This window comes from Eriocheir sinensis, unplaced genomic scaffold, assembly GCF_024679095.1.
Source record: "Eriocheir sinensis breed Jianghai 21 unplaced genomic scaffold, ASM2467909v1 Scaffold237, whole genome shotgun sequence".
In the NCBI taxonomy this organism is placed as follows: Eukaryota; Metazoa; Arthropoda; class Malacostraca; order Decapoda; family Varunidae; genus Eriocheir; species Eriocheir sinensis.
In genome coordinates this window covers 270808-298610 of record NW_026111540.1, presented here as the reverse complement: position 1 = coordinate 298610, position 27803 = coordinate 270808, and the positions used below count along the sequence as shown (strand labels likewise).

General features: G+C 53.4%; 1 protein-coding gene across 1 annotated transcript; it reads right to left on the bottom strand.

Annotated features, from left to right (window-relative positions):
* Nucleotides 1–3489: 3489 nt before the first annotated feature.
* Nucleotides 3490–4062, bottom strand: LOC126991076 (testis-specific gene A8 protein-like). The gene has a single exon (XM_050849771.1). The coding sequence runs from the start codon at nucleotides 4060–4062 to the stop codon at nucleotides 3490–3492; it is 573 nt and encodes a 190-aa protein (XP_050705728.1).
* Nucleotides 4063–27803: the final 23741 nt, after the last annotated feature.

Here is a 27803-nt window from a genome sequence, read left to right as displayed (position 1 = left end):
GGCTCGGGGGGGACGCCTCTGCCGGAACAGCATTGCCTTGGTCTTTTCCCTGTTGACGACGAGGCCGAGGGAAGCACAAGCCTCTGCGAGGCGGCGTAGGAGTAGGCGAGCGCTGGCCACAGGATTTGGTCCCGTAGCCACCATGGCCACGTCATCAGCATAGCAGAGCACTTTGCAATACCTGCTGGTCGGGAGGGCCGCCAGTTTCTCGACTAGCAGGTTAAAGAGAACGGGGCTCAGCACTCCACCCTGTGGCGTACCGTTCTCCTGGTTCTCAGCAGCAGAAGTACATCCCTGATACCGCACTGCGGCCTGTCGACCCATGAAGTAGTGCCCTATCCAGGCTAAAAGGCGGCCCCGGACACCTTTCTCCGCCAGGATCGAGAGAATGGCAGGCGCCGATGCCAGCTCAAAGGCTTTTTCTAGGTCGAGGAACACGACTACCGCCGCCCTATCGAGGATGGTTGAAAGGAGAGTAGAGACGCAGTCCCGTGTCCCCCTGCCTTGCCGGAAGGCAAACAGATGGTGGTGCAGGGGGCCCATGGTCCAGAGGATGCGAGAGAGGATGACCCTTTCCATCGTCTTCCCCAGGCAGCTGAGAAGAGAGATGGGGCGGTGTTGGCCATCTACGCCCTTGGAGATAGGGACAATGGTGGCTGTTTTCCACGCCGCGGGAAGGGCACCGAGAGTATATGACTTGTTGAAAAGAGCTCTCATTTCATCCTGCATCTCCGTCCCAGCGTTTCGAAGGAACGTGTATGGTATGGCATCCTCTTCAGGGGCAGTGTCTTTCCTGGGGATGGCTCGCACAAGCTCCTCCACGCGGATGGGGGCGTCGGCAGTGTGGTCCTCCCTACAAGCTGGCGTGAATGTCTCGATCCTGGCAGCGTAGGCTTCCCTCTGTAGCTCCCTGGTGGCCGGAGGCAGCCTGGCAGACGAGGCCCGGGAACAAAGGTGGTAAGCAGTCTCCCGGCCTCGACTTGAGGCTGCGGGTGAAGTGGTGGCCCAGGCATGGTCCCTCGTGCAACTGCTCGGAGCTTCCGCCAGAGCACGGCAGTGGAGACACCAGCGTCAATGGTGTCGCACCAGGATAACCAGTGCTCTTGCACCCTCTCAGCAGTCACCTTAGCCTGGCGGATGGCCGCCCGGAGGAGGCCCCTCGTGGCGTCGGTGTTGTGACGCCTGTTGAGTTTACGCGCCTGATTGACGCGGTGGTTGGCCTCTTTTATGTCAGCATTGTAGTACCACCGGTCCTTATAGTTCCGCTTCGCAGGTCTGGTGGTGGGGATGGCCTCGTCAGCTGCACTGCGGAACATCTCAATCAGGCGCCCCGCCGCCCCCTCTAAATCTTCAGGCCTGTCGGTGGTCGCCAGATGACGTGCAACCGCCGCGCGGAACCCAGGCCAGTCAGCCATTTTCAGATTCCAGCGTGCCGGCCGCTGCGGAGGCACAGGCGGGGCCACAGGTAGGGTGGTGATAGTGGCAAAGTGGTCACTGGCCAGGCTGTCAGGGCCCACGTCGCGCCGACAGCAAGAGGCTGCGACACCAGGGAGAGGTCCAGCACCCCCGCGGACGTGAGTGGGCTCCCCGTGTTGAGCACCGTGACAGTTGGCAGGTCCGCCAACGTTGCTGCGATGTGGCGGCCGACACGGTTGTTCTGGCGGCTCCCCACCTCTCGTGGTGGGCGTTAAAGTCGCCGCCGATGAAGGTGGGCTCATCGGCGGCGAGTGAGAAAGCTCAGTGAAGTCTGCAACCGCAGCCTGGCCACTGTAAACACAGTAAATTTCCATGGTCGCGCTCGGCAAGACCACCGTACTGCCAGCACCTCCACGCCGTCACAGCATGGCACGGGAAGAGTCACCCAGTGCAGGGAAGTGCATCCCTGACTAGAATGCCACACCTACGCGCCGCACCGACAATGGCAGGGAGTTAGAAGGCTCTGTAGCCCTTAAACCGCACCGACTGGCCCTCACACAGGAGTGTCTCCTGCAGGAGGACGACATCGAAGCCGCCGGTGCCGAGCGCAGCCCGCAGGAGGTGGACCTTCCTCCGCACGCCACAGACGTTCCACTGGAGGACGCTCAGCGGCCGCCCCTCGCAGACGCCGCCGGGGTGGACACGGGGGCCGTCGCGAGGGTGGGCGCAGGGCCGCGGCGCCTCTGCTCCACCTTCCGCTTGGGCTGTGGGATGCGGAGCGCGGGACTGTGCGCACCGGGACGTGCGACCGTGGTAGGGAGCGGCCGATGGCGAAGGTGACTGCTGACTGACCCGGTGGTGAGCTCTGGGTGGCGGGAGCCTCAGGTGCGTCTGTGTCCATCACAGCCTTCTGGTGAGGGAGGGGGAGAATGGTCGGCTTGGGCTCGGCGGGAAGAGAGACGGGGCTCCGGATTTCCTGAGGCGCTGTCGGTGCTGGAGCTGCAGTTGTCGGAAAGTGCTCCGCCACGGTCGCCCTCGCAATTACCGCTATCGCTGCCTTGTCCGGCGTCATCTGTAGTAGAGTTGTGAGGGCCAAGGCAAAGCTTGTGAGCATGCCCTCCAGCGCGTCCTTGGTGACGAGCACTGACCCTAGGGGTGGAGCCTGCGGACGTAGCGAGGACTGACAGCTGCGTCGTCGGTGTTTACGCTGTGCTTTGGGCGGGGGTGGCGGTGTGGGAGCACGGTGTTGCCCCTGCGGAGGGCCCGAGGTGGAGGCAGGAGGGGGCTGTGAGGCAGGAGTTGAGGTGGAGGGTTTGACGGCGTCCGCACGAGGGTGCCGGGCAGGTGGTGCCGCCGGGATCGGGGTAGTGGCTCGGGTGGCGCGCGGCAGAAGGAGGCTGGGGAAGTGTTCCTCGGAGGCGAGCGTTGCTGGAGCAGGAGGGGCTTGCACGTGGCGGTGGCGGGAGCGGGAGCGGGACTGTCGGGTCCAAGCAGGGCGAGACGGGTTGTGGGCGGCCTGCCATTCCACCTGTCTCTGGATGCCGCGCTCGACTAGAGTCCTCCGTGTGTTGCAGCGGCGGCTCCAGGCGTGGTGGTGCAGCTTGCAGTTCGGAGAGGCTGCCTGCACCTCCTCCCCGGCCTTGTATTTTTCCAGGCACCCCTCTGTCATGTGCGGCCCGGAGCACATGCCGCACACAGCGGGGCGGTTGCATCGGGAGCGGTGGTGCCCGAATTGTTGGCAGCGGTAGCATCTGAGAGGCTCCTTGTTGAAGGGGCGGGTGTAGAATACCCCCCAGCTCCCCAGGTCGAGGGAGCCCGGGAGTGGCCCCTTCAGGGTGATCATCACCTGTCTGGTGGCGAGACCGTCCCGTGTCAGGCACCTGTCTGCAGTGAGGACGTCTGGGTGGCGAAGGAGGGCTTTCAGGGGCATTGCCACGGGATACGCAGTCACCACGCCCTTGGTGGTGGCCTCGCCAACCTGTCGCAGGGCGACAGGCTTGCCCTGGACCGAGGTAACGGCCAGGAGGGAGTGGAGCACGGCTTCCGACGGCGGTGGCAAGCACGCTCCCGACTCTAAAAACGGAGCTGCAAGCGGGTGCCAAGCTCCTCCTGTAGGGCCTCGGCAAGGTCGAGAGCCGTATCGAACCCCGCCGTCGGAGGAACCAGGACTTTGGGGGTCGAAGGGCCGGAAGCAGCAGACTCGGGGTGTGATGGAGGAGCAATGCCGGGCGTGGCAGGGAGGGAAGCAGCAGGAGCGGCGTTGGAGATAGAAGCGGTGCCGGGCGAGGCAGAGGCAGCAGAGGTAGCGGCGCGGTGTGGGGGCGCCTGGCGCTCACCGTGGAACAAGGAGGCAGCCGAGGAGTCAGAAGAAGCGGGCGTGGCAGCAGCGGTGGCGGTCATGGTAGCAGCGGTAGCGGTGGACGAAGCAGAGGGTCGAGCAGCGGCGGCAGCGGAAGTCAGCCGAGAGCGGCGTCGACGTCTCCCCTCCACCACCACCCACTCATCATCAGACGAGGGGGGAAGCGGGGCAAGAGTCACCTCATCGCACTCGCTCTCAGACTCAAGGCGGAGCTGTTTATCCAAGGGCGACCCGGAGTCGGAGACTTCCGAGTCGCTGACAGGGCGGTCACGTTTGTCAGATGGCATCCTAACAACGAGACAGCCCGAAGGCTGAACCACAGCTAGACATATAAAACAAAATTAAAAAAAGTACAAAAACAGAACTAGCCTAACAAAGAGCCGCTAGCCTACAACAGCAGGGGGCTACAGCAAACCCACCCTCTAAAGGGCTCGGTAAGCACTGCTATTGCCCCTAATGGGTCTTGGGGGACCTAACAAGAACCCTAGTGCTTCCTATGACCACCCCCTTATCCTAGGGGGCCCCCTCGTGGCAATGCCCTTGGGGTTCGGCTTCGTACAACACCAGGGTCTAATGGCTCAAGCACACAAAAAACAAAAGAAAAGAAAAGCAACAGTCACACAGTCGCGTGTAACAAGCGACACGTGAACAGGTGCACAAGACAGTGCAACCTGACACAGCAGCGCGAAGCAGGAGTGCAGCGCGGGACAGTAAGTGAGGTGGCGGGCTGGGAAGCCGGGCTGCCAGATGTAGAAGTGCAGCTGACAGCGTCGCGTGCGAGACTGACTAGGAGCAAAGCAAGCGGGGCAGACGTCCTATCGTAGTCAGAGCGGCAGCGCGAATGCCCCCGCCGCTCGTTTTTCGTTTCTAGGATTTACCCCCTAAAAAGGGGGAACGGGCCTTTGTCCGTGGACGGCCCGTCGCAGAGGGGAACCCGCCGCTCGTTGCGGGACGCCTCCGCAGCCGCCACAGCCACGGGTAACAGCCGGCGAGCAGCGACGGAGGCACGGGCTCTCTGGGCAGGCGCCCAGCAGACACCCGTAGCGGTGCACGGGCGAGCGGTGGGGCCCTAAGCGAGGATGACCAGGCGGGTCAACCACGCCGCAGCAGAAGGACCCCCCAGCTGCTCGCCCGAGGAGTGCTGGCGTTCCACTCACCTGCCCCCGCTCGTCGCTTTTTCGCCCTATATAGTGCAGCGCAGGATCGGAGGGCGGGGACGGCCGTACGAGCCTGCCAATGGGAGCGCGTGCCGCCTCGCGTCCCCGCGATCCCGAGTAAGCGGCGCCGGCATAAAGGGGGAATCCGGGCGCGGTCAGTGGAACGCCAGCACTCTTCGGGCGAGCAGCTGGGGTCCTTCTGCGGCGGCGTGGTTGACCTGCCTGGTTATCCTCGCTTAGGGCCCCACCGCGGCAGTCAAGTCGACCGGTCTGCTGCTCGCCCGTGCACCGCTACGGGTGTCTCCTGGGCGCCTGCCCAGAGAGCCTGTGCCTCCGTCGCTGCTCGCCGGCTGTTACACGTGGCTGTGGCGGCGGCGGAGGCGTCCGCAACGAGCTTGCATTGCTCGCCCACACGAGCGGGCTGCTCCTGAGCCAGAGCTCGGAGGGCCCGTTCCTCCGTCGCTGCCCGCCGGCTTATACCAGTGGCTGTGGCGGCGACGGAAGGGTTCCCCCACCCGCCGCACGCCCGCGGCGGGTTCCCCTCTGCGACGGGCCTTCCACGGACAAAGGCCCGTTCCCCTTTTTAGGGGTAAACCCAGAAACGAAAAACGCGGCCCGGAGAGTGGAACGCCAGCACTCCTCGGGCAAGCAGCTGGGGTCCTTCTGCGGCGGCGTGGTTGACCCGCCTGGTTATCCTCGCCAGGGCCCCACCGCGGCAGTCAAGTCGACCGGTCGGCTGCTCGCCAGTGCACCGCTACGGGTGTCTGCTGGGCGCCTGCCCAGAGAACTCGTGCCTCCGTCGCTGCTCGCCGGCTGTTACCCGTGGCTGTGGCGGCGGCGGAGGCGTCCCGCACCGAGCTTGCATTGCTCGCCTACGAGCGGGCTGCTCTGAGCCGGAGCTCGGAGGGCCCGTACCTCCGTCGCTGCTCGCCGGCTTCACCGTGGCTGTGGCGGCGACGGAGGGGCTCCCCACACCCGCCACACGCCCGCGGCGGGTTCCCCTCTGCGACGGGCCGTCAACGGACAAAGACCCGTTCCCTCTTTTTAGGGGTTAAAACCTAGAAACGAAACGCGGCCCGGCAGTGGAACGCCAGCACTCCTCGGGCGAGCAGCTGGGGGGTCCTTCTGCGGCGGCGTGGTTGACCCGCCTGGTTATCCTCGCTTAGGGCCCCACCGCGGCAGTCAAGTCGACCGGTCGGCTGCTCGCCCGTGCACCGCTACGGGTGTCTGCTGGGCGCCTGCCCAGAGAACCCGTGCCTCCGTCGCTGCTCGCCGGCTGTTACCCGTGGCTGTGGCGGCGGCGGAGGCGTCCCGCACCGAGCTTGCATTGCTCGCCCCTACGAGCGGGCTGCTCCTGAGCCGGAGCTCGGAGGGCCCGTTCCTCCGTCGCTGCTCGCCGGCTTCTACCCGTGGCTATGGCGGCGACGGAGGGGCTCCCCACACCCGCCACACGCCCGTGGCGGGTTCCCCTCTGCGACGGGCCGTCAACGGACAAAGGCCCGTTCCCCCTTTTTAGGGGTTAAAACCTAGAAACGAAACGCGGCCCGGCAGTGGAACGCCAGCACTCCTCGGGCGAGCAGCTGGGGGGTCCTTCTGCGGCGGCGTGGTTGACCCGCCTGGTTATCCTCGCTTAGGGCCCCACCGCGGCAGTCAAGTCGACCGGTCGGCTGCTCGCCCGTGCACCGCTACAGGTGTCTGCTGGGCCCGCCCAGAACCCGTGCCTCCGTCGCTGCTCGCCGGCTTCTACCCGTGGCTGTGGCGGCGACGGAGGGGCTCCCCCACCCGCCGCACGCCAGCGGCGGGTTCCCCTCTGCGACGGGCCGTCCACGGACAAAGGCCCGTTCCCCCTTTTTAGGGGGTAAAACCTAGAAACGAAACGAAACGCGGCCCGGCAACATTCGCTCGCCGTCTGGGAACCAAGAAGCAGACATGCCCCCCAAAGCATCAGGAAAGGCCGCCAAGAAGGCTGACAAGGCCCAGAAGGCCATCGCCAAGGGTGACAAGAAGAAGAAGCGCAGGAGGAAGGAGAGCTACTCCATCTACATCTACAAGGTGCTCAAGCAGGTCCACCCCGACACCGGCGTCTCCTCCAAGGCCATGTCCATCATGAACTCCTTCGTGAACGACATCTTCGAGCGCATCGCCGCCGAGGCCTCTCGCCTGGCCCATTGCAACAAGCGCTCCACCATCACCAGTCGGGCGATCCAGACAGCCGTCCGTCTCCTCCTGCCCGGTGAGCTGGCCAAGCACGCCGTGTCCGGAAGGCACCAAGGCCGTCACCAAGTACACCTCCTCCACATAAGCAACCCACAAACTTGCTTGCACTGGAAAAGAACCGGCTCCATCGGAGCCACAAACTATTTCCCGAAAGAGAACGAAGACGGTTAGTCCCTCCCGCGCCTCTCTCTCTCTCTCTCTCTCTCTCTCTCTCTCTCTCTCTCTCTCTCTCTCTCTCTCACTAACTCACTCTCAGAGGTGACCCACCAAGGGATGCATCGTATCAATAAGCGGACTGAGTCCCGCCAGTGCTCGCCAAACCGCGACCAAGGCTTGAAATCGCCAATGCTTCTCTCGGTCATTTGTTATCAGCTGCAGGGGATCATGATGAGCGATATATGGCTACATAGCCGTCATCAGTGGTTGGTGATTCCGCCCCTCCGTTTATATTTATTTACATGTTCTGGTAATTCCTGTCTTCCTGCCTGCATGTAGTCCCCACATATTCCCTACTCGTGCACCCGCCAGTTGAAATAAGTTAAGAGAGAAATCAAAGCAAGCCTCCCCCCCAATCAATTGATATGAGATTATGAAGCAGAAGGATATGTGGGAAAGGCAACAAGCCAGTGATCCTCCTCCTCCTCCTCCCCATGCCTGCCCCAGTGTCTGTCTAAACTCTCTCCCGGAAAGTGACTTTGGCCCTGAAAGGGCCTAGATATAGTGTGAGCAGATTGTAGTAATCAGACGGGCAACGCCCGCTTAGGCACGTTCGCCGCGAATGCGAGGGCCAGCTGGATGTCCTTTGGCATGATGGTGACACGCTTGGCGTGGATGTCGCAGAGGTTGGTGTCCTCGAAGAGACCGAAGAGGTAGGCCTCAGGCTTCCTGCAGACCCATGACGGCAGAGGACTGGAAGCGGAGATCGATCTTGGTGAGGCTCGGTGCTCTTCTGGTAGCGGCGGATCTCACGGAGGCCACGGTCCCGGGCCTGTAGCGGTGAGGCTTGACTCCTCCGGTGGCCGGGGCCGACTTGCGAGCGGCCTTGGTGGCCAGCTGCTTGCGGGGCGCCTTGCCACCGGTGGATTTCCAGGCAGTCTGCTTGGTACGGGCCATGGCTACGGACGGCTACGGATGGCCAGCTGCATGTGGCGGGGGATGATGCGGGTCTTGTTGTTGTCGCGGGCCGCGTTGCCGGCCAGCTCGAGCACCTCGGCGGCCAGGTACTCCATGACGGCCGCCAGGTACACGGGGGCGCCGGCGCCCACGCGCTCGGCATAGTTGCCCTTCCTCAGGAGACGGTGGATCCTGTCCACGGGGAACTGCAGGCCGGCACGGCTGGAGCGGGACTTTGACTTCCCCTTCACCTTTCCTCCCTTGCCGCGTCCAGACATGTCGACAGTGAGTGGTGGGGGCGTGGACTTGCGCTTCTGCTGTGGGCTCGGAGAGCGAATACCCGCCTTAAGGGGGGTGGAGAAAAACAAAGAAAGCTAGCTAAAGAGAAAGTTGGTGGGAAGAGAAGGGGTGAAAGAAAGTGATGAGAAAAAAAGGATGTGGGCTTGACCACATTGCTATATTTATTTCTTTATTATTTAATTATTTAATTATTTATTGTTATTATTATTATTATTATTATTATTATTATTATTATTATTATTATTATTATTATTATTATTACTATTATTACTAGAGAGAACGCTGCACCAACCCACCATTGGAAGCTCAGCAGCGGTCGAGGAAGGAGCTATCCTCCTCTCCTCACCTGACTCACCATGGCCCGACCTTACCCGAAGAAGCGCCTCCAACTCTCCCCACCCGTGGGAGAGGAGGATGGCTGGACCCGCGTCGTCAAGAGACGCCGCCGTGCCCCGACACCACCACCGGCCCTGGACTACCGAGTGTACACCATTCTCCACCACGACGAAGTCAGCCCCTTCCACGCCGTTCAACGGCTGGAGAGGGAGCACCCGGGCCTTCGGGTACGGGTGCAGGACAGGTCTGGGGGTGCGATTTATATCAAACCCCTGGATGAGGACGCTGCTTTTTCCCTCGCTCGTCTGAGCAGGGAAACCACTGACGGCATCACCCTTGGAGAGATCGAGGGCAGGTCGCGGGGTATCGTTTCGCGGTACCCTCTTGGCCAGTTCCTCCGACCGATCCAGGAGGACCCGCGCGTCACCTTCGCAAGGAGGTGTACATACAACGCAGGTCACTGTCGCAGAGAGCCCACGCGGCAGGTCGAGGTGACGTTTCGGGGGTCTCTCCCGTCGTCCCTTGACCTAGGCGTCTGGGGTGTCTTCTCCGTCAGGAGGTTAACCCCGGAGCCCCTGCGGTGCTTCAATTGCCAGGCCTTTGGCCATGTGCAGAAGTACTGCAGGACCGGTGCTGTCTGCGGCGTGTGCAGCGGGAAACATCCCTCCTCGAAGTGTATTGATACACTGAGGACCGGCAATGTCCGGGCTGCACGATGTCCGAACTGTGGCGGGAGACACCACGCCTGGTTCAAGGGCTGCCCCGAACGACTGAGGAGGCTCCCCTCGGCCCTCAGGTGCCCTCAGGTCCCAAAGAACCAGGCTGTTTCCCAAGCAGCTCCCTCTGCCTCACCCTCTCCAAGGCCAAGAATGGACGTGGTGGTCCCTACACCAGCACCTGCCAGCCCACTGCCAACATTTGAAGACGCCGCCACCACCACCGACGACGCTGAACTGCCACAACAAGATGAGGTCGCCACCAACACCGACGACCTCGCTCAGGAAGACGCCTGCACGCAGACAAACTGGAAGAGGCGAGGCAGGGCCTGCCAGACCGCTCCTCCGCCCACTGAGGATGCGGCGGCCCAGTCAACTCCACAGACAGCAGCCCAGGACACGCAGACGCCGCGGTCACGCTCACCAGGGTGGAGTTGTTCACCATGCTGAGGGCCCTAAGGGGCCTAATCGTGAACCACGCCGAAGCAGAGCTGAAGGGCCGAGAGCACCTGTACGAGAACCCCATCCAGACGGTGCTTTACGAAGCCCTCGGAGCAGCGCGGACTCACAGGAAGCCTTGTTTCCCGATCAAGTGCCCGCGACGAGACCCAAGGCGAGACGCGCTCTGGCCGCAGTGATGATCCAGATGGAGGCGGGCCAGCCTATGGCATATAGCCCGCTAACAACCCTCAAAAACCCACCACCACCACCAACAACCCACACACCAAAAAAGTTCCAGCGCAGACAGCAGTGAGTGAAGACCTCTCTCCTCACTGCTGCTCTCCCTGACTTGCCCCTGCAGACGGCCAGGTTGAGCTTTCAGCTCCCGCCTCTGCTATGGCGGCAAGAAGGAAGCGGCCCATGGAGTCCGCTCCTGACGACGGGGACGGATGGACCCGCGTGCAGAGCAAGCGGGCCCGAAGGAGGACGCTTCACGAGGACGGCGGGAGGACCGATCGAACGTACCCCTGCCGGAGTGGAGGCTTGTGTCTTCGGACTTCAGCAACAACTACCAGGCCATTCAGTGGATGGAGGACGAGCGGAAGCTGCGACTCCAGGTGACGGTCTCCGCGCGGGGACTTCCTCATCCGTGCGTGGGACTGGGACCACGCCATCACCCTGGACGAGATTGCTGCAGGACGGACCCATGGAATTACCCTGGAAAGAAGGAGGCGGCGGTGAAGGGTGTCCTGCTTGGGTACCCTACCCACCTCCCGCTGGACAGTGTTGGCGCACCCTTGCGTTGCAGCTGCAGTGAGGTGCCACTACAACGCCGGCCACGGACGACGCCTGCCCACCCGGGCGTGCAGCTGACGCTGCGGGACGTGTCCCCGCCTCGCTGGACCTCGGATGCTGCCGCTATGTGCCGGAGCCTGTGCGCTGTTACAGTGCCAGGCCTTCGGCCTGAGCAGCGGCAGCGTACTAAGACGGAGGAGCTGTGCGGCGTGTGCAGCAGGGACCACGCTACGAGGGACTGCGTTCGCCGCCTTCGGGAAGGTGTGGCGCGCCCGGTGGCTGTGTGCTAACTGCGGTTCAGGTCACCATGCCTGGAACTGCAGATGCCCGCTCGACTCTGCAGAATCCCGGAGCCAAGCTGCGGAGGACGACGTCTTCGGCGGACCCGGCAGCGCTGCCAATGCAGCGCCCACGGAGGAAGGACGCCACCCCACGGAGAAGGACGAAAGAGGAGGCGCCGCAGACGGAGGAGGAGGACGGGACCCATGGAGCAGAGCGTCCCGACACCAAAGTCTCCGCTAGGGAGATGGAGGTGGACCTACCACGGCTGACTAGGACGGAGACGGCAGCGGCGACAGCCGGTGACACCCCCAGTAGTGTCCCCGAAGGTACCCGCGCCGAAGAAAAAAGAGGACCAGGGACCAGACCCTCGAGACGGTGGACGCGCCGGCGACTGCGGTGGAGCCAGCACCCCGCGAGGCCCCCGGTAGCTGCCAGGCGACCCAGACCCACGGATCTACACCTTCAGTGAGGGCGAGCTGGTGGATCTTCTGATCCGCCATGAGCACCTCACTGAGCAAGGAGGAGGCCAGGTTCGAGAGGATCCCACGAGACAGCCCTCCCATTAGTGAGGAGGACACTCCGTGAAGGGAAGCCGCTCCCGGCCTCCATCCGCACGGCCCGCCCACTGGGTAACCCCCCCCGTCACTTCGACCACAAGCAGGAGGGTGAGTGGGCGACCTACGAGGAGGTTGACGTCTCGGCGGACGCAGGCGTCGTCGGTGACGTGGACGCCGACTTCGTCCTCAACGCAGACCGAGACCTCACCGACGCGGAGCCTGGAAAGCTACTACGCCGGTGACCTGTGAATATAAAAGACGTTTCCCCACGTGTAATTTCGTCCATTTTGTGTAACAAGTGTAATGTGTGTATTGTACATCGGGCAGGCTGCTAGTTCAGAGCCTGCTTTGATAACTGCTTATTTTTTGTAATTTTATGTTTATTTTTCTATGTCTTATGTACAGGTTATCAATAAACTATTAAAGCAACCAACCCACAACACAGTTCCGGCGCAGACAGCATTGGTGAAGACCCTCTCTCACTGCTGCTCTCCTGACTTGCCCCTGCAGACGGCCCGGTTGAGCTTCAGCTCCGCCTCTGCTATGGCGGCAAGACGGAAGCGGCCCACGGAGTCTGCTCCTGACGACGGGGACGGATGGACCCGCGTGCAGAGCAAGCGGGCGAAGGAGGACGCTTCTCGAGGACGGCGGGAGGACCGATCGAGAGGACCCCTGCCGGAGTGGAGGCTGGTGTCTTCGGACTTCGGCATCCACTACCAGGCCATTCGGTGGATGGAGGGACGAGCGGAAGCTGCGACTCCGGGTGACGCCACCAGCGCCACACCCATCCCAGACGGCTTCATCGTCACCGCCAGCCTGGAGCGGGAGGCGGACGTCATCTTCGGTGACGGATGCATGTCGGCTCTGCGCAATGGCGGATTCCACCAATCCTGCCCCGGACCTGAAAGCTCAGCGGACCGTCCTGCTGTTTGGAGGGACCCAGACATAAAGCGACGCGACCGACATGTATTCAGGCAGAGCGATAGAAGCACAACCTTTCGCGAACGGGAACGTCGACTTGGTGTATCCGTTCCTCTGCCCCCATCTTAATAACTTTCCCAAACAGTGCCGCAGCACTAAATCAACTGAACAGGGCTCAAGATCTTCAACTTGCGCATCCCCCACCAAATCCAGCAGGAGGAGTACATCCCCGTCACCACCTGCATGCGCTGCTACTAAACTGGGCTCCCACACATCCAAGGACTGCCCCAAACCTGCAAACTTCCTCCTCAGCTCTGAATGCGGGACGGAGGGCCACCAGTTCGGCCCCACCCTCCCAAGAGAAGCACTGTCTCAACTGCGGGGCAACCACCGAACCCTAGCATACAAATGCCCAGAACGCCGCAAGGTGATCACGGCAACCAAGGAGGCCAAGAAAACACGCCAATCCCTCACCTACAGCGGGCCGCCGCATTCGCCTCTCCTTCGCCGACGCTGGTGCCGCCCTCCCCACCAACCTGCCCTATCCTGCCTCCACAATCAACACCATCTTCACGTGCGTGACACACGCACACTTCCAAAACGCGATCTCGCCAGGGAGCTACTGAGTCGTCGTTGATCTCGATTCTGACGGCAAACAACCTCCCACCCACCATCATCCCGGAGATTCCAGACTCCCCAAAACTTTCACCCCTGCCACTCAACCAACACCTGCCCAAGCTCCTACCACTGCTGAGCCACCTCCTGCTCCATGACCTGCAAGGAGATCGCGGTGCTGATACCCCCTGCAGAAGATTCTCCACCCACGAGCCAGGCGGCCTCCCACTCCTCTGCACCAGCCTCCCCAGCAAGCACCACAACATCCCTCCCACAATCCCCCTCCACCTCTTCCCCCTCCACCTCCCCCACCTCCCCTCCTCTTGCCCTCACCACCCCAACTTTACGCCCGGCAAACGGAGTACCTCTTTCAAATCCACCTCCTCGACCGTCACGGAGCATGTAATTCATCGCTCCCCCACACGCCCATATGGCCCAGACAACCGCGTGTACAAAGATAAACTCAGAAACAATAAACTCACGAGCTGAAAATCGTAATTGCCAGCACAACGTCCTGAGCTGGACAATGCACAAATTCATTAACCAATATACAGGATCTGGACCCCACATCATACTCATTAATGGCCACGGCGTCTCTGACGGCGCCAGTTTCAAACTACATGGATACTCTGTCCACAGAAAACCACGCAAACGCTCATAATGATGGCACCTCGATCGCCATCAAACACGGCCTTCACTTCAAATTCATTGATGATTTCACTTCCGACGCACTTGCAGTAGAACTAACCACACACACGGGCAAAATTCTCGTATCCACCCTCTATCAGCCCCCTTCAATGAACTTCCTTCCCATACCCGATTTCACCAGAATCTTTCGAAGACAGATCCCTGTATATATGATTGCCGACCTAAACGCTAACCACCCAACACTCGGCTACACGGCCAGGAACACTAAAGGCCGACAGATCCAACACCTCATCACAAAGAACAATTCAATACATTGGACCCCACTTCCCCACATACATAGCCCACCACACAGCTACCACTCCAGACATCATCCTCACACACAATCATACCTATCATAACATCGCCATCACTCAAGGCCCCATGACCATGAGTGACCACATCCCTGTCATCCTCACCCTCTCCTCTCCACTAACCCAATACAGATCCTTACACGGCCCAGACCCTCTTCTCTCGAGCAGACTGGGTCCAGTTTAAGGCTGACGTGTCAGAGAAGCTCGTGGACGCTCCAATTAACCCCGCAGCCTCCATCGACTACATTGACATTGTTAACAACACCTGTAGCAAGTGAGAGTAATTACGTTACTTGCTCTTAAGACCTTATGGTCGTTTAAATCAAGTAAATGGTGTGAAGGTCATTAAGCATAACAAAATAATATACCAAAACGAAGATTAAACCAAAGACAAAATGACACACAGATAACAATGAGAAAAAGAAAACACAAGAAACCCACACAATGACACACAATAATAATAGATAATAATAACCACCACCAATGAATAAATGGATGATAATCACTGATGAATGGAAAGATAAGATGGACACAGAAATGATGAGATATGAGAAAAAATAGTATTGTTCACCTCCTAGTGTTCACTGGTCACTTTGTAAGTGGTTACTGACTCACTGACTCGGCTGATGACGTGAGAGTAGTTGTTGCTGCTAGCCGAACCCTCAGGAGATGAGTACACTTTGGCCTTTGAGATGAGACTAACTCTCACACTTTGTGGAGGTTTCGACAATGCCTCTGAAATAGCCCAAGGCTATTTGATAAGCCTAAAGCCTTAGCCGAAGCTAGCTCAGGGAGCAACAGGTACAATAATTGATAATTCAGTGGTAGCAACAGAGATAGTCTGGTTGCAGTAATACCTCCCCCCTGAAGACGACACCACTGGGTTGATTTGTAGTTGTAGGTAGCCGTTGTTGCCCAGTGGAGTCGTAGTGGTTGACTTCTGGTCAAGTCGAGTTTTTAGATGCGAGATAGGGCGTCGGCGATGATGTTCTCCCTCCCTTTTATGTGGTTGACATTCAGGTTGTAGGGCTGGAGAAACAGGGACCATCTGAGAAGTCGCTGATTGGTAAACTTGCTGCGATTGAGGAAGGCCAATGGATTGTGGTCTGTGTAGACTTGGAGTGGTTCTTGAGCAGGCTGTATGTAGCATTCGAATTTCTGGATTGCTGAGACGATGGCCAGGAGCTCTTTCTCAATGGTGCTGTATCTTCTCTGGTGGATATTAAGTTTGCTGGAGTGGTACGCCACTGGATGAAGGATACCCTCCACCTCCTGCAGTAATACAGCACCAAGAGCGGCATCACTGGCATCAGTCTGCAGGGCAAAGGGCTGAGTGAAGTCTGGGGCGATGAGTACAGGACCCTGGGCCAGGAAGTTCTTGAGTTGGTCGAAGGCGGCCTGGCAATCCTCTGTCCACAAGTAGTGTACGGCTCCACTCGTGAGCCGTGTGAGAGGGACAGTGGCGGCCGCGAAGTTAGGGCAGAACCTCCTGTAATACCCTGCCATGCCCAGAAAGCGCCGCAGGGCCTTCCGAGTAGTGGGGTCAGGGTATTCAAGGATGGCAGAGATGTTGGCTTCCTTGGGTCGTACTCTGCCATTGCCCACCACGTGGCCCAGGTACGTCACCGTTGCTCGGCCGAAGGTAGTCTTAGCCAGCTTCACGGTGAAGTGGGCTGCCTGCAGCCTTGTCAGCACATCCCTGAGTCTCGTAAGGTGCTGCTCCCAATGCTCTGTAAAAATTAGAATGTCGTCTAGGTAAACGGACACTCCAATAAGATCCTGTAACAGATAATCCATGGCTCTCTGAAGGTTGAAGGGCATTCCTCCCAAAAGGCATTACATTATATTGGTAGAGCCCAAAGGGAGTGATGAAAGCGGATATCTCTTGTGCTCTCTCTGTGAGGGGAATTTGATAATAGCCCTTCAATAAATCCAGCTTTGTTATATACTGGGACCTTCCCACCTCATCGATCAAGTCGTCTATCCGTGGCAGGGGTAGGCGTCTGGGACTGTCACAGCGTTGACCCTGCGGTAGTCGGTGCAGAGACGCAGCTGTCCATCTTCCTTGGGGACGAGTAGACAAGGTGACGCCCAAGGAGACTGGCTGGGTTTCGCCAGCCCCTGCTCGAGTAGATAGTCCACCTCTTGCCTCATCTGGTCACGTTTCCTGGGGCTTATGCGATATGGAGGGTGACGAAGAGGAGAGGTGCCGGGGAGGAGCTTGACGTCATGAGAGGTGAGGTTACACAGGTTTGGATGATCATTGAACACATTAAACTGGTGAAGGATGGATAGGATGTCTTTTGATTGAGAGGATGAGAGATGGGACAAGTAATTAGATGGGTTACATAATATGGATGAATTATTTGTCCCTTCTGCATGAGTGGTGGTGGTTTCTAACGAAATAGAACATACAGGTCTCTCTGGTGAGCCAGGTGCAAGGCCAGCTCTAGTTTTATATAATTTAAGTAAGTTAATGTGTATTTTCTGGGTACTTTTCCGGCGGTTAGGAGTGTCTATAATGTAATTTTGTTCACTGATCTTCTCATTGACTGTATAGGGACCATGGTATTTAGTTTGCAGGGGTGATCCTGGGACTGGAATAAAGGCAAGGACTTTATCACCTGGTTTGAACTCTCTAACTTTAGCTCTAGTGTCAAAGTGTTTCTTCATGTCTCCTTGAGTTTGTTTGAGGTTGTCACGGGCAAAGGAGCGAACTTTGGTTAGTGTGTCTTTAAGTTTAACTAAATACTGGGTGACAGTGACAAGTTTGCTTGAGGTGTTATTAAGTAATTGGTCCTTGATGACTTTAAGGGGACCTCTTACCTTATGGCCATACAGTAACTCAAAGGGGGAGACTCCAAGGGACTCGTTAGGGGTCTCTCTTATGGCAAACAGGACGTAAGGTAGAGCCTCGTCCCAGTCCTGGTCCTGATCGTGACAAAATTTACGAAGAAGAGCCTTCAGTGTTTGGTGACATCTTTCTAAAGCTCTTGTGACTGTGGATGGTACGCCGTAGATAAAGTTTGTGTGATGCCAAGCTCGGTGAGAACTGCCGTGAAGAGATCGCTCGTGAAATTAGTGCCACGGGCACTCTGAATCTCCCTGGGGATGCCAAAAGTGGTAAACAAGTGTGTAAGTTTGGATACAACAGTTTTGGCAGAGATGTTTTTGATAGGGAAACCTTCTGGGTAACGGGTGGTAGGGCACATGACAGTGAGGATGTATTGGTTACCTTTCTTTGTTTTGGGTAATGGGCCCACGATGTCAATGATGATTTTTGAGAATGGTTCTTCAGGCACCTGGATGGGCTGAAGAGGATAAGGAGGGATATTCTGGTTGGGTTTCCCCATTACCTGGCAAGTGTGGCAAGAATTAACAAATGAGGCAACATCGTTCCTAAGACCGGGCCAATAAAACTCATTAAGTAGCTTCTCACAAGTTTTCCTGATCCCATGATGGCCGGCTAGGTTCCCATGAGCGATCTCCATCACTGGCTCTCTTAAGGTGACGGGTAGGACTACTTGATGGAGCTCAGCCCAAGTGGCATCATCTAAAAGTTGAGGTGGTTTATACAATCTCATAAGAATTTTATCCTGGTAATAGAAAGAAGGTGAGGAAGTGATCTGGTCTTTAGGTATAGCTTGGGTATGAAATCGAGACAGGGTGGTATCGTCTTTTTGAGCCTCAGCAAGTAAGTGGTCAGTGAATACCTTACCAACCCCAACGTGAGGCGTAGGATGGAGGGTGGTTGGTAAGGGCTGAGGTGGCTCTGGAGCAGCGGCAACAGACTGTGCTCGAGTGACTGCACATTCAGGAAAAATGTTAGGCTGCTCCTTTTCTATGTCAGCTGTAGGGTTGTAATGCAATGGGGAGACATTAGTTATGATAGGTGGAACGACTAGTCCCCCAGCCAGATCATTAGCCAACAGGAAATTAGCATTAGGGATAGGTAGAGAATTATCCTCACTGACAGCAATGGTAACTGCTCCCACAACCAACGGACAGTTTAAGTGCACCCTAGCCAGAGGTATGGGAAAGGTTTGATGAAAATCTTTAAGGAGTACCTTCTCCCCCGTGTACTGCTGCTCAATCCCTGGAAGAGCGGATTTTAAAATGATAGATTGGGCAGAGGCAGTATCCCGCATAATCTGGAGAGGGTGCCCTTCAGAGTCCGTGTTGAGAGCCACAGTACCTTGAGACCTGAAGGGTTGAAAAGGGTCAGTGGGAGGAAGTACTGAAGGAGTGTTGAGAGAGGCGACTGGTTTAGAGAATGTAGAGGTCTTTGCTACTTTACACCTAGGATCAGGACAATTCTTTATGAGATGGCCCACCTTTTTACAAAAACTGCAAGAGAGAAAAGACTTGGCACTACCACTACTCTCTGCGGGTTTTACATCCTTGCTATAGCTTGCACCTGACTTACCCACAGGCTGAAGTTTCTTGTCTCCTGAGGGCATAGAGCGATGTATTAGTGAAAAGACATCCGCCAATTTGGCGGCTTTTAAGAATTCAGTCTCATCCTTATCAGTGATGTGCAACATGATTGAGTATGGTATCTTCCTTTTGAATTCCTCTAGAGCTACAAGGTTTACCAGATCGTCATATGTGGTTACAGCTGCCGACTTAAGCCAGTGTCTCAAAGCTCGGAGTTTCTCTGATGCAAACTCCAAGTATGTTTGACCAGATGTCTTGTTCATGTTGCGGAAGGTTTGTCGATATCTCTCTGTGGTGACTGCATAAGCTGCTAAAATAGGGCTTTTTACTACCTCGTAATCTGAATTGTCTTCGATATTGTCTAGGACTGCCAAGGCCTTACCGTTGAGTTTGGGCTTGACTAGCCATGTCCAGTCCTCCTTAGGTAGATCGAAGTGAATGGCAGAGGATTCGAATTCCCGAAAGAATGCTTCTGGATCGTAATCCGAGAATTGAGGCATAAGAGGAAGAAATTTGGTTATCTGCAACCTATTAGGGGTTCGAGTCCCCCCGTCTGAGGACTGCAGCTGAAGCACGCGGAGTTGATGTTCACGTTCACGTGCTTTCTCTTCCCTTTCACGTGTTTTACTTTCTTCATTTCGTTCGTGTTCAAGTGCTCTTGCTTCTTTTTCATATTCTAGCTTCATCTGGAGTGCCTGAAGTTTCACCCTCTATCTCTAGGGCGATTGCGGGGTTTGCAGAACCCAAAGAGGTAGGACTTTCCATGAGGTGGTCAGCCTCCTCCTCAGGGTCACCCAGATGAGCTAGAATTAGGGACATCAACTCGGGTTTTCTTGTTTGACTAGTGAAGGGAATATTATAGTTTGTAGCAATATATTTAAGTTGTTCCACAGTTACAGTTGCTGTTTTAAGTTCCTCCACAGAGGGATTACCGACAAACTCTTCTACGTTGAACACCATTTTGATTGATGTACAAGTCGATTTAACGGTTGTACGAAAGTTGTTAGTAACCACTAATGGTTAAAAGTGATGCTTGGAATGTGACACAGTAATCTCCTGAACTATTAACTAGTTCACAATCCTGGCATGAGATTAATTGATAGGGGAGCGACCCCTGAAGAGAACACTTCGACGAAGATAACGAGCCAGTGGAGAATGACCAGAGAATGCAATACCCACATCTGCAAACAGGATCTGGCATTAAGTACTCGTTTGAGTTTGAGCTGGTCAAGTTATGAGTCGAGTGAAGTATTGAATTGATTCGGAACGTCAGTGGTTCCTAAAGAAAATGAGTCTCGTAGGCTATGGGGAGAAAGTGTCTCACAGGAAAGATTCGAACAGAGCAAAACGTAATTAAGAGTATGAGGAACTGATAAAGTCTCCACGCTAGGCCTTTGCGTGGTTAGTTATTAAAGGCACAGTCAATCCCTACACTCAATCACGTTGCACATGAAACAGCACCAACAAACACAGTGACACAGTGATTACAAAAGTAATAGGAGTGATACTAGGGGTGAACGAACATACATGAAACAATAAATGATTAGCGAAGATGAAGTGGTGAAAAATAACAATGAATTAGTTATAATAATCCACTACATATCTCCCGGACAGGCCCCCAATAATGTTACGAGCGACACAGTAGTTTTGTCTAGGGTGATAATTTAAGAAACTGGTTACCCGAACATTAAATGAGGTGATGAAAATACGAAGATAGTCCTTAACATAAATTTAATGTATAAGTAAGAAACAACAATATTAACAACACCTGTAGCAAGTGAGAGTAATTACGTTACTTGCTCTTAAGACCTTATGGTCGTTTAAATCAAGTAAATGGTGTGAAGGTCATTAAGCATAACAAAATAATATACCAAAACGAAGATTAAACCAAAGACAAAATGACACACAGATAACAATGAGAAAAAGAAAACACAAGAAACCCACACAATGACACACAATAATAATAGATAATAATAACCACCACCAATGAATAAATGGATGATAATCACTGATGAATGGATGAATGAAAAGATAAGATGGACACAGAAATGATGAGTTATGAGAAAAATAGTATTGTTCACCTCCTAGTGTTCACTGGTCACTTTGTAAGTGGTTACTGACTCACTGACTCGGCTGATGACGTGAGAGTAGTTGTTGCTGCTAGCCGAACCCTCAGGAGATGAGTACACTTTGGCCTTTGAGATGAGACTAACTCTCACACTTTGTGGAGGTTTCGACAATGCCTCTGAAATAGCCCAAGGCTATTTGATAAGCCTAAAGCCTTAGCCGAAGCTAGCTCAGGGAGCAACAGGTACAATAATTGATAATTCAGTGGTAGCAACAGAGATAGTCTGGTTGCAGTAATACCTCCCCCCTGAAGACGACACCACTGGGTTGATTTGTAGTTGTAGGTAGCCGTTGTTGCCCAGTGGAGTCGTAGTGGTTGACTTCTGGTCAAGTCGAGTTTTTAGATGCGAGATAGGGCGTCGGCGATGATGTTCTCCCTCCCTTTTATGTGGTTGACATTCAGGTTGTAGGGCTGGAGAAACAGGGACCATCTGAGAAGTCGCTGATTGGTAAACTTGCTGCGATTGAGGAAGGCCAATGGATTGTGGTCTGTGTAGACTTGGAGTGGTTCTTGAGCAGGCTGTATGTAGCATTCGAATTTCTGGATTGCTGAGACGATGGCCAGGAGCTCTTTCTCAATGGTGCTGTATCTTCTCTGGTGGATATTAAGTTTGCTGGAGTGGTACGCCACTGGATGAAGGATACCCTCCACCTCCTGCAGTAATACAGCACCAAGAGCGGCATCACTGGCATCAGTCTGCAGGGCAAAGGGCTGAGTGAAGTCTGGGGCGATGAGTACAGGACCCTGGGCCAGGAAGTTCTTGAGTTGGTCGAAGGCGGCCTGGCAATCCTCTGTCCACAAGTAGTGTACGGCTCCACTCGTGAGCCGTGTGAGAGGGACAGTGGCGGCCGCGAAGTTAGGGCAGAACCTCCTGTAATACCCTGCCATGCCCAGAAAGCGCCGCAGGGCCTTCCGAGTAGTGGGGTAGGGTATTCAAGGATGGCAGAGATGTTGGCTTCCTTGGGTCGTACTCTGCCATTGCCCACCACGTGGCCCAGGTACGTCACCGTTGCTCGGCCGAAGGTAGTCTTAGCCAGCTTCACGGTGAAGTGGGCTGCCTGCAGCCTTGTCAGCACATCCCTGAGTCTCGTAAGGTGCTGCTCCCAATGCTCTGTAAAAATTAGAATGTCGTCTAGGTAAACGGACACTCCAATAAGATCCTGTAACAGATAATCCATGGCTCTCTGGAAGGTTGAAGGGGCATTCCTCATCCCAAAAGGCATTACATTATATTGGTAGAGCCCAAAGGGAGTGATGAAAGCGGATATCTCTTGTGCTCTCTCTGTGAGGGGAATTTGATAATAGCCCTTCAATAAATCCAGCTTTGTTATATACTGGGACCTTCCCACCTCATCGATCAAGTCGTCTATCCGTGGCAGGGGTAGGCGTCTGGGACTGTCACAGCGTTGACCCTGCGGTAGTCGGTGCAGAGACGCAGCTGTCCATCTTCCTTGGGGACGAGTAGACAAGGTGACGCCCAAGGAGACTGGCTGGGTTTCGCCAGCCCCTGCTCGAGTAGATAGTCCACCTCTTGCCTCATCTGGTCACGTTTCCTGGGGCTTATGCGATATGGAGGGTGACGAAGAGGAGAGGTGCCGGGGAGGAGCTTGACGTCATGAGAGGTGAGGTTACACAGGTTTGGATGATCATTGAACACATTAAACTGGTGAAGGATGGATAGGATGTCTTTTGATTGAGAGGATGAGAGATGGGACAAGTAATTAGATGGGTTACATAATATGGATGAATTATTTGTCCCTTCTGCATGAGTGGTGGTGGTTTCTAACGAAATAGAACATACAGGTCTCTCTGGTGAGCCAGGTGCAAGGCCAGCTCTAGTTTTATATAATTTAAGTAAGTTAATGTGTATTTTCTGGGTACTTTTCCGGCGGTTAGGAGTGTCTATAATGTAATTTTGTTCACTGATCTTCTCATTGACTGTATAGGGACCATGGTATTTAGTTTGCAGGGGTGATCCTGGGACTGGAATAAAGGCAAGGACTTTATCACCTGGTTTGAACTCTAACTTTAGCTCTAGTGTCAAAGTGTTTCTTCATGTCTCCTTGAGTTTGTTTGAGGTTGTCACGGGCAAAGGAGCGAACTTTGGTTAGTGTGTCTTTAAGTTTAACTAAATACTGGGTGACAGTGACAAGTTTGCTTGAGGTGTTATTAAGCAATTGGTCCTTGATGACTTTAAGGGGACCTCTTACCTTATGGCCATACAGTAACTCAAAGGGGGAGACTCCAAGGGACTCGTTAGGGGTCTCTCTTATGGCAAACAGGACGTAAGGTAGAGCCTCGTCCCAGTCCTGGTCCTGATCGTGACAAAATTTACGAAGAAGAGCCTTCAGTGTTTGGTGACATCTTTCTAAAGCTCCCTGTGACTGTGGATGGTACGCCGTAGATAAAGTTTGTGTGATGCCAAGCTCGGTGAGAACTGCCGTGAAGAGATCGCTCGTGAAATTAGTGCCACGGTCACTCTGAATCTCCCTGGGGATGCCAAAAGTGGTAAACAAGTGTGTAAGTTTGGATACAACAGTTTTGGCAGAGATGTTTTTGATAGGGAAACCTTCTGGGTAACGGGTGGTAGGGCACATGACAGTGAGGATGTATTGGTTACCTTTCTTTGTTTTGGGTAATGGGCCCACGATGTCAATGATGATTTTTGAGAATGGTTCTTCAGGCACCTGGATGGGCTGAAGAGGATAAGGAGGGATATTCTGGTTGGGTTTCCCCATTACCTGGCAAGTGTGGCAAGAATTAACAAATGAGGCAACATCGTTCCTAAGACCGGGCCAATAAAACTCATTAAGTAGCTTCTCACAAGTTTTCCTGATCCCATGATGGCCGGCTAGGTTCCCATGAGCGATCTCCATCACTGGCTCTCTTAAGGTGACGGGTAGGACTACTTGATGGAGCTCAGCCCAAGTGGCATCATCTAAAAGTTGAGGTGGTTTATACAATCTCATAAGAATTTTATCCTGGTAATAGAAAGAAGGTGAGGAAGTGATCTGGTCTTTAGGTATAGCTTGGGTATGAAATCGAGACAGGGTGGTATCGTCTTTTTGAGCCTCAGCAAGTAAGTGGTCAGTGAATACCTTACCAACCCCAACGTGAGGCGTAGGATGGAGGGTGGTTGGTAAGGGCTGAGGTGGCTCTGGAGCAGCGGCAACAGACTGTGCTCGAGTGACTGCACATTCAGGAAAAATGTTAGGCTCCTTTTCTATGTCAGCTGTAGGGTTGTAATGCAATGGGGAGACATTAGTTATGATAGGTGGAACGACTAGTCCCCCAGCCAGATCATTAGCCAACAGGAAATTAGCATTAGGGATAGGTAGAGAATTATCCTCACTGACAGCAATGGTAACTGCTCCCACAACCAACGGACAGTTTAAGTGCACCCTAGCCAGAGGTATGGGAAAGGTTTGATGAAAATCTTTAAGGAGTACCTTCTCCCCCGTGTACTGCTGCTCAATCCCTGGAAGAGCGGATTTTAAAATGATAGATTGGGCAGAGGCAGTATCCCGCATAATCTGGAGAGGGTGCCCTTCAGAGTCCGTGTTGAGAGCCACAGTACCTTGAGACCTGAAGGGTTGAAAAGGGTCAGTGGGAGGAAGTACTGAAGGAGTGTTGAGAGAGGCGACTGGTTTAGAGAATGTAGAGGTCTTTGCTACTTTTTACAAAAACTGCAAGAGAGAAAAGACTTGGCACTACCACTACTCTCTGCGGGTTTTACATCCTTGCTATAGCTTGCACCTGACTTACCCACAGGCTGAAGTTTCTTGTCTCCTGAGGGCATAGAGCGATGTATTAGTGAAAAGACATCCGCCAATTTGGCGGCTTTTAAGAATTCAGTCTCATCCTTATCAGTGATGTGCAACATGATTGAGTATGGTATCTTCCTTTTGAATTCCTCTAGAGCTACAAGGTTTACCAGATCGTCATATGTGGTTACAGCTGCCGACTTAAGCCAGTGTCTCAAAGCTCGGAGTTTCTCTGATGCAAACTCCAAGTATGTTTGACCAGATGTCTTGTTCATGTTGCGGAAGGTTTGTCGATATCTCTCTGTGGTGACTGCATAAGCTGCTAAAATAGGGCTTTTTACTACCTCGTAATCTGAATTGTCTTCGATATTGTCTAGGACTGCCAAGGCCTTACCGTTGAGTTTGGGCTTGACTAGCCATGTCCAGTCCTCCTTAGGTAGATCGAAGTGAATGGCAGAGGATTCGAATTCCCGAAAGAATGCTTCTGGATCGTAATCCGAGAATTGAGGCATAAGAGGAAGAAATTTGGTTATCTGCAACCTATTAGGGGTTCGAGTCCCCCCGTCTGAGGACTGCAGCTGAAGCACGCGGAGTTGATGTTCACGTTCACGTGCTTTACTTTCTTCATCTCGTTCACGTTCACGTGCTTTACTTTCTTCATCTCGTACGCGTTCAAGTGCTTTCTCTTCCCTTTCACGTGTTTTACTTTCTTCATTTCGTTCGTGTTCAAGTGCTCTTGCTTCTTTTTCATATTCTAGCTTCATCTGGAGTGCCTGCATTTTCACCCTCTCTATCTCTAGGGCGATTGCGGGGTTTGCAGAACCCAAAGAGGTAGGACTTTCCATGAGGTGGTCAGCCTCCTCCTCAGGGTCACCCAGATGAGCTAGAATTAGGGACATCAACTCGGGTTTTCTTGTTTGACTAGTGAAGGGAATATTATAGTTTGTAGCAATATATTTAAGTTGTTCCACAGTTACAGTTGCTGTTTTAAGTTCCTCCACAGAGGGATTACCGACAAACTCTTCTACGTTGAACACCATTTTGATTGATGTACAAGTCGATTTAACGGTTGTACGAAAGTTGTTAGTAACCACTAATGGTTAAAAGTGATGCTTGGAATGTGACACAGTAATCTCCTGAACTATTAACTAGTTCACAATCCTGGCATGAGATTAATTGATATGGTAGCGACCCTGAAGAGATAACACTTCGACGAAGATAACGAGCCAGTGGAGAATGACCAGAGAATGCAATACCCACATCTGCAAACAGGATCTGGCATTAAGTACTCGTTTGAGTTTGAGCTGGTCAAGTTATGAGTCGAGTGAAGTATTGAATTGATTCGGAACGTCAGTGGTTCCTAAAGAAAATGAGTCTCGTAGGCTATGGGGAGAAAGTGTCTCACAGGAAAGATTCGAACAGAGCAAAACGTAATTAAGAGTATGAGGAACTGATAAAGTCTCCACGCTAGGCCTTTGCGTGGTTAGTTATTAAAGGCACAGTCAATCCCTACACTCAATCACGTTGCACATGAAACAGCACCAACAAACACAGTGACACAGTGATTACAAAAGTTATAGGAGTGATACTATGGGTGAACGAACATACATGAAACAATAAATGATTAGCGAAGATGAAGTGGTGGAAAATAACAATGAATTAGTTATAATAATCCACTACATTCAGATCCCGGACAGGCCCCCAATAATGTTACGAGCGACACTACTTTTTCTAGGGGGTGATAATTTAGAAACTGGTTACCCGAACATTAAATGAGGTGATGAAAATACGAAGATAGTCCTTAACATAAATTTAATGTACAAGTAAGAAACAACAATATTAACAACACCTGTAGCAAGTGAGAGTAATTACGTTACTTGCTCTTAAGACCTTATGGTCGTTTAAATCAAGTAAATGGTGTGAAGGTCATTAAGCACAAAATAGTTCAATACGAGTATGGAAAATAACAAGATAATATACCAAAACGAAGATTAAACCAAAGACAAAATGACACACAGATAACAATGAGAAAAAGAAAACACAAGAAACCCACACAATGACACACAATAATAATAGATAATAACAACCACCAATGAATAAATGGATGATAATCACTGATGAATGGATGAATGAAAAGATAAGATGGACACAGAAATGATGATATGAGAAAAATAGTATTGTTCACCTCCTATAGTTCACTGGTCACTTTGTAAGTGGTTACTGACTCACTGACTCGGCTGATGACGTGAGAGTTGTTGTTGCTGCTAGCCGAACCCTCAGGAGATGAGTACACTTTGGCCTTTGAGATGAGACTAACTCTCACACTTTGTGGAGGTTTCGACAATGCCTCTGAAATAGCCCAAGGCTATTTGATAAGCCTAAAGCCTTAGCCGAAGCTAGCTCAGGGAGCAACAGGTACAATAATTGATAATTCAGTAGTTAGCAACAGAGATAGTCTGGTTGCAGTAATAATATATATATATATATATATATATATATATATATATATATATATATATATATATATATATATATATATATATATACATATATATATATATATATATATATATATACACACACTTTTGCTTTATTTTTAACAGGGTTATGAATGATATTATGTTGGCTGTCTTGTCACTGTAACTACAAATAGAAATTAATATCATGCCTGTATTCTACATAAGGATAAGAAACTAATGAATGTAGCTGAATGAGTCTGAAATCACCAAGATAACAGGAGTAAGTTTAGTATTGTGATTTGGGTTGTCATGAAAGTCATTGGCACAGTGCAGGTCATCTTTTCCTGTGCCAAAATTCTTAAACTTGACCAGGGGCGTTTCTAGGGTTCGAAAACATTCGGGGCTAAGAGAAAAACATCAGGGGCTGAAGTTAACAGTGAGCGAAAACAAAATTGTGTGTGTGTGTGTGTGGGTGGGGGGGACCTGTTTGCATTGACCACCATGCACCTAAGATAAACACATACAGCTACACTACCAGATTGCACAGTAAATTACAAACTGCTCAAACTACTGGTATATGGCTTCAAAATGTAATCTTTAGTATGAGCTACATCAGTAATATCAACTGCGTTCAAACAGTGGATAATATTTATTTATTATTTTTTGGAGGGACGGGGGCACGGGGCCCGGGGGTGAAAAAAGGTTCGGGGCTAGAGTCAAAACATTCGGGGCTCAAGCCCCGGAAGTCCGAGGCTAACGACGCCATTGAGCTTGACCTTATTTTCCCTTTGT

Excerpts from the sequence above, each read along its gene's own strand:
- LOC126991076 (XM_050849771.1), bottom strand. The coding sequence starts at position 4,062 with ATGCCATCTGACAAACGTGACCGCCCTGTCAGCGACTCGGAAGTCTCC.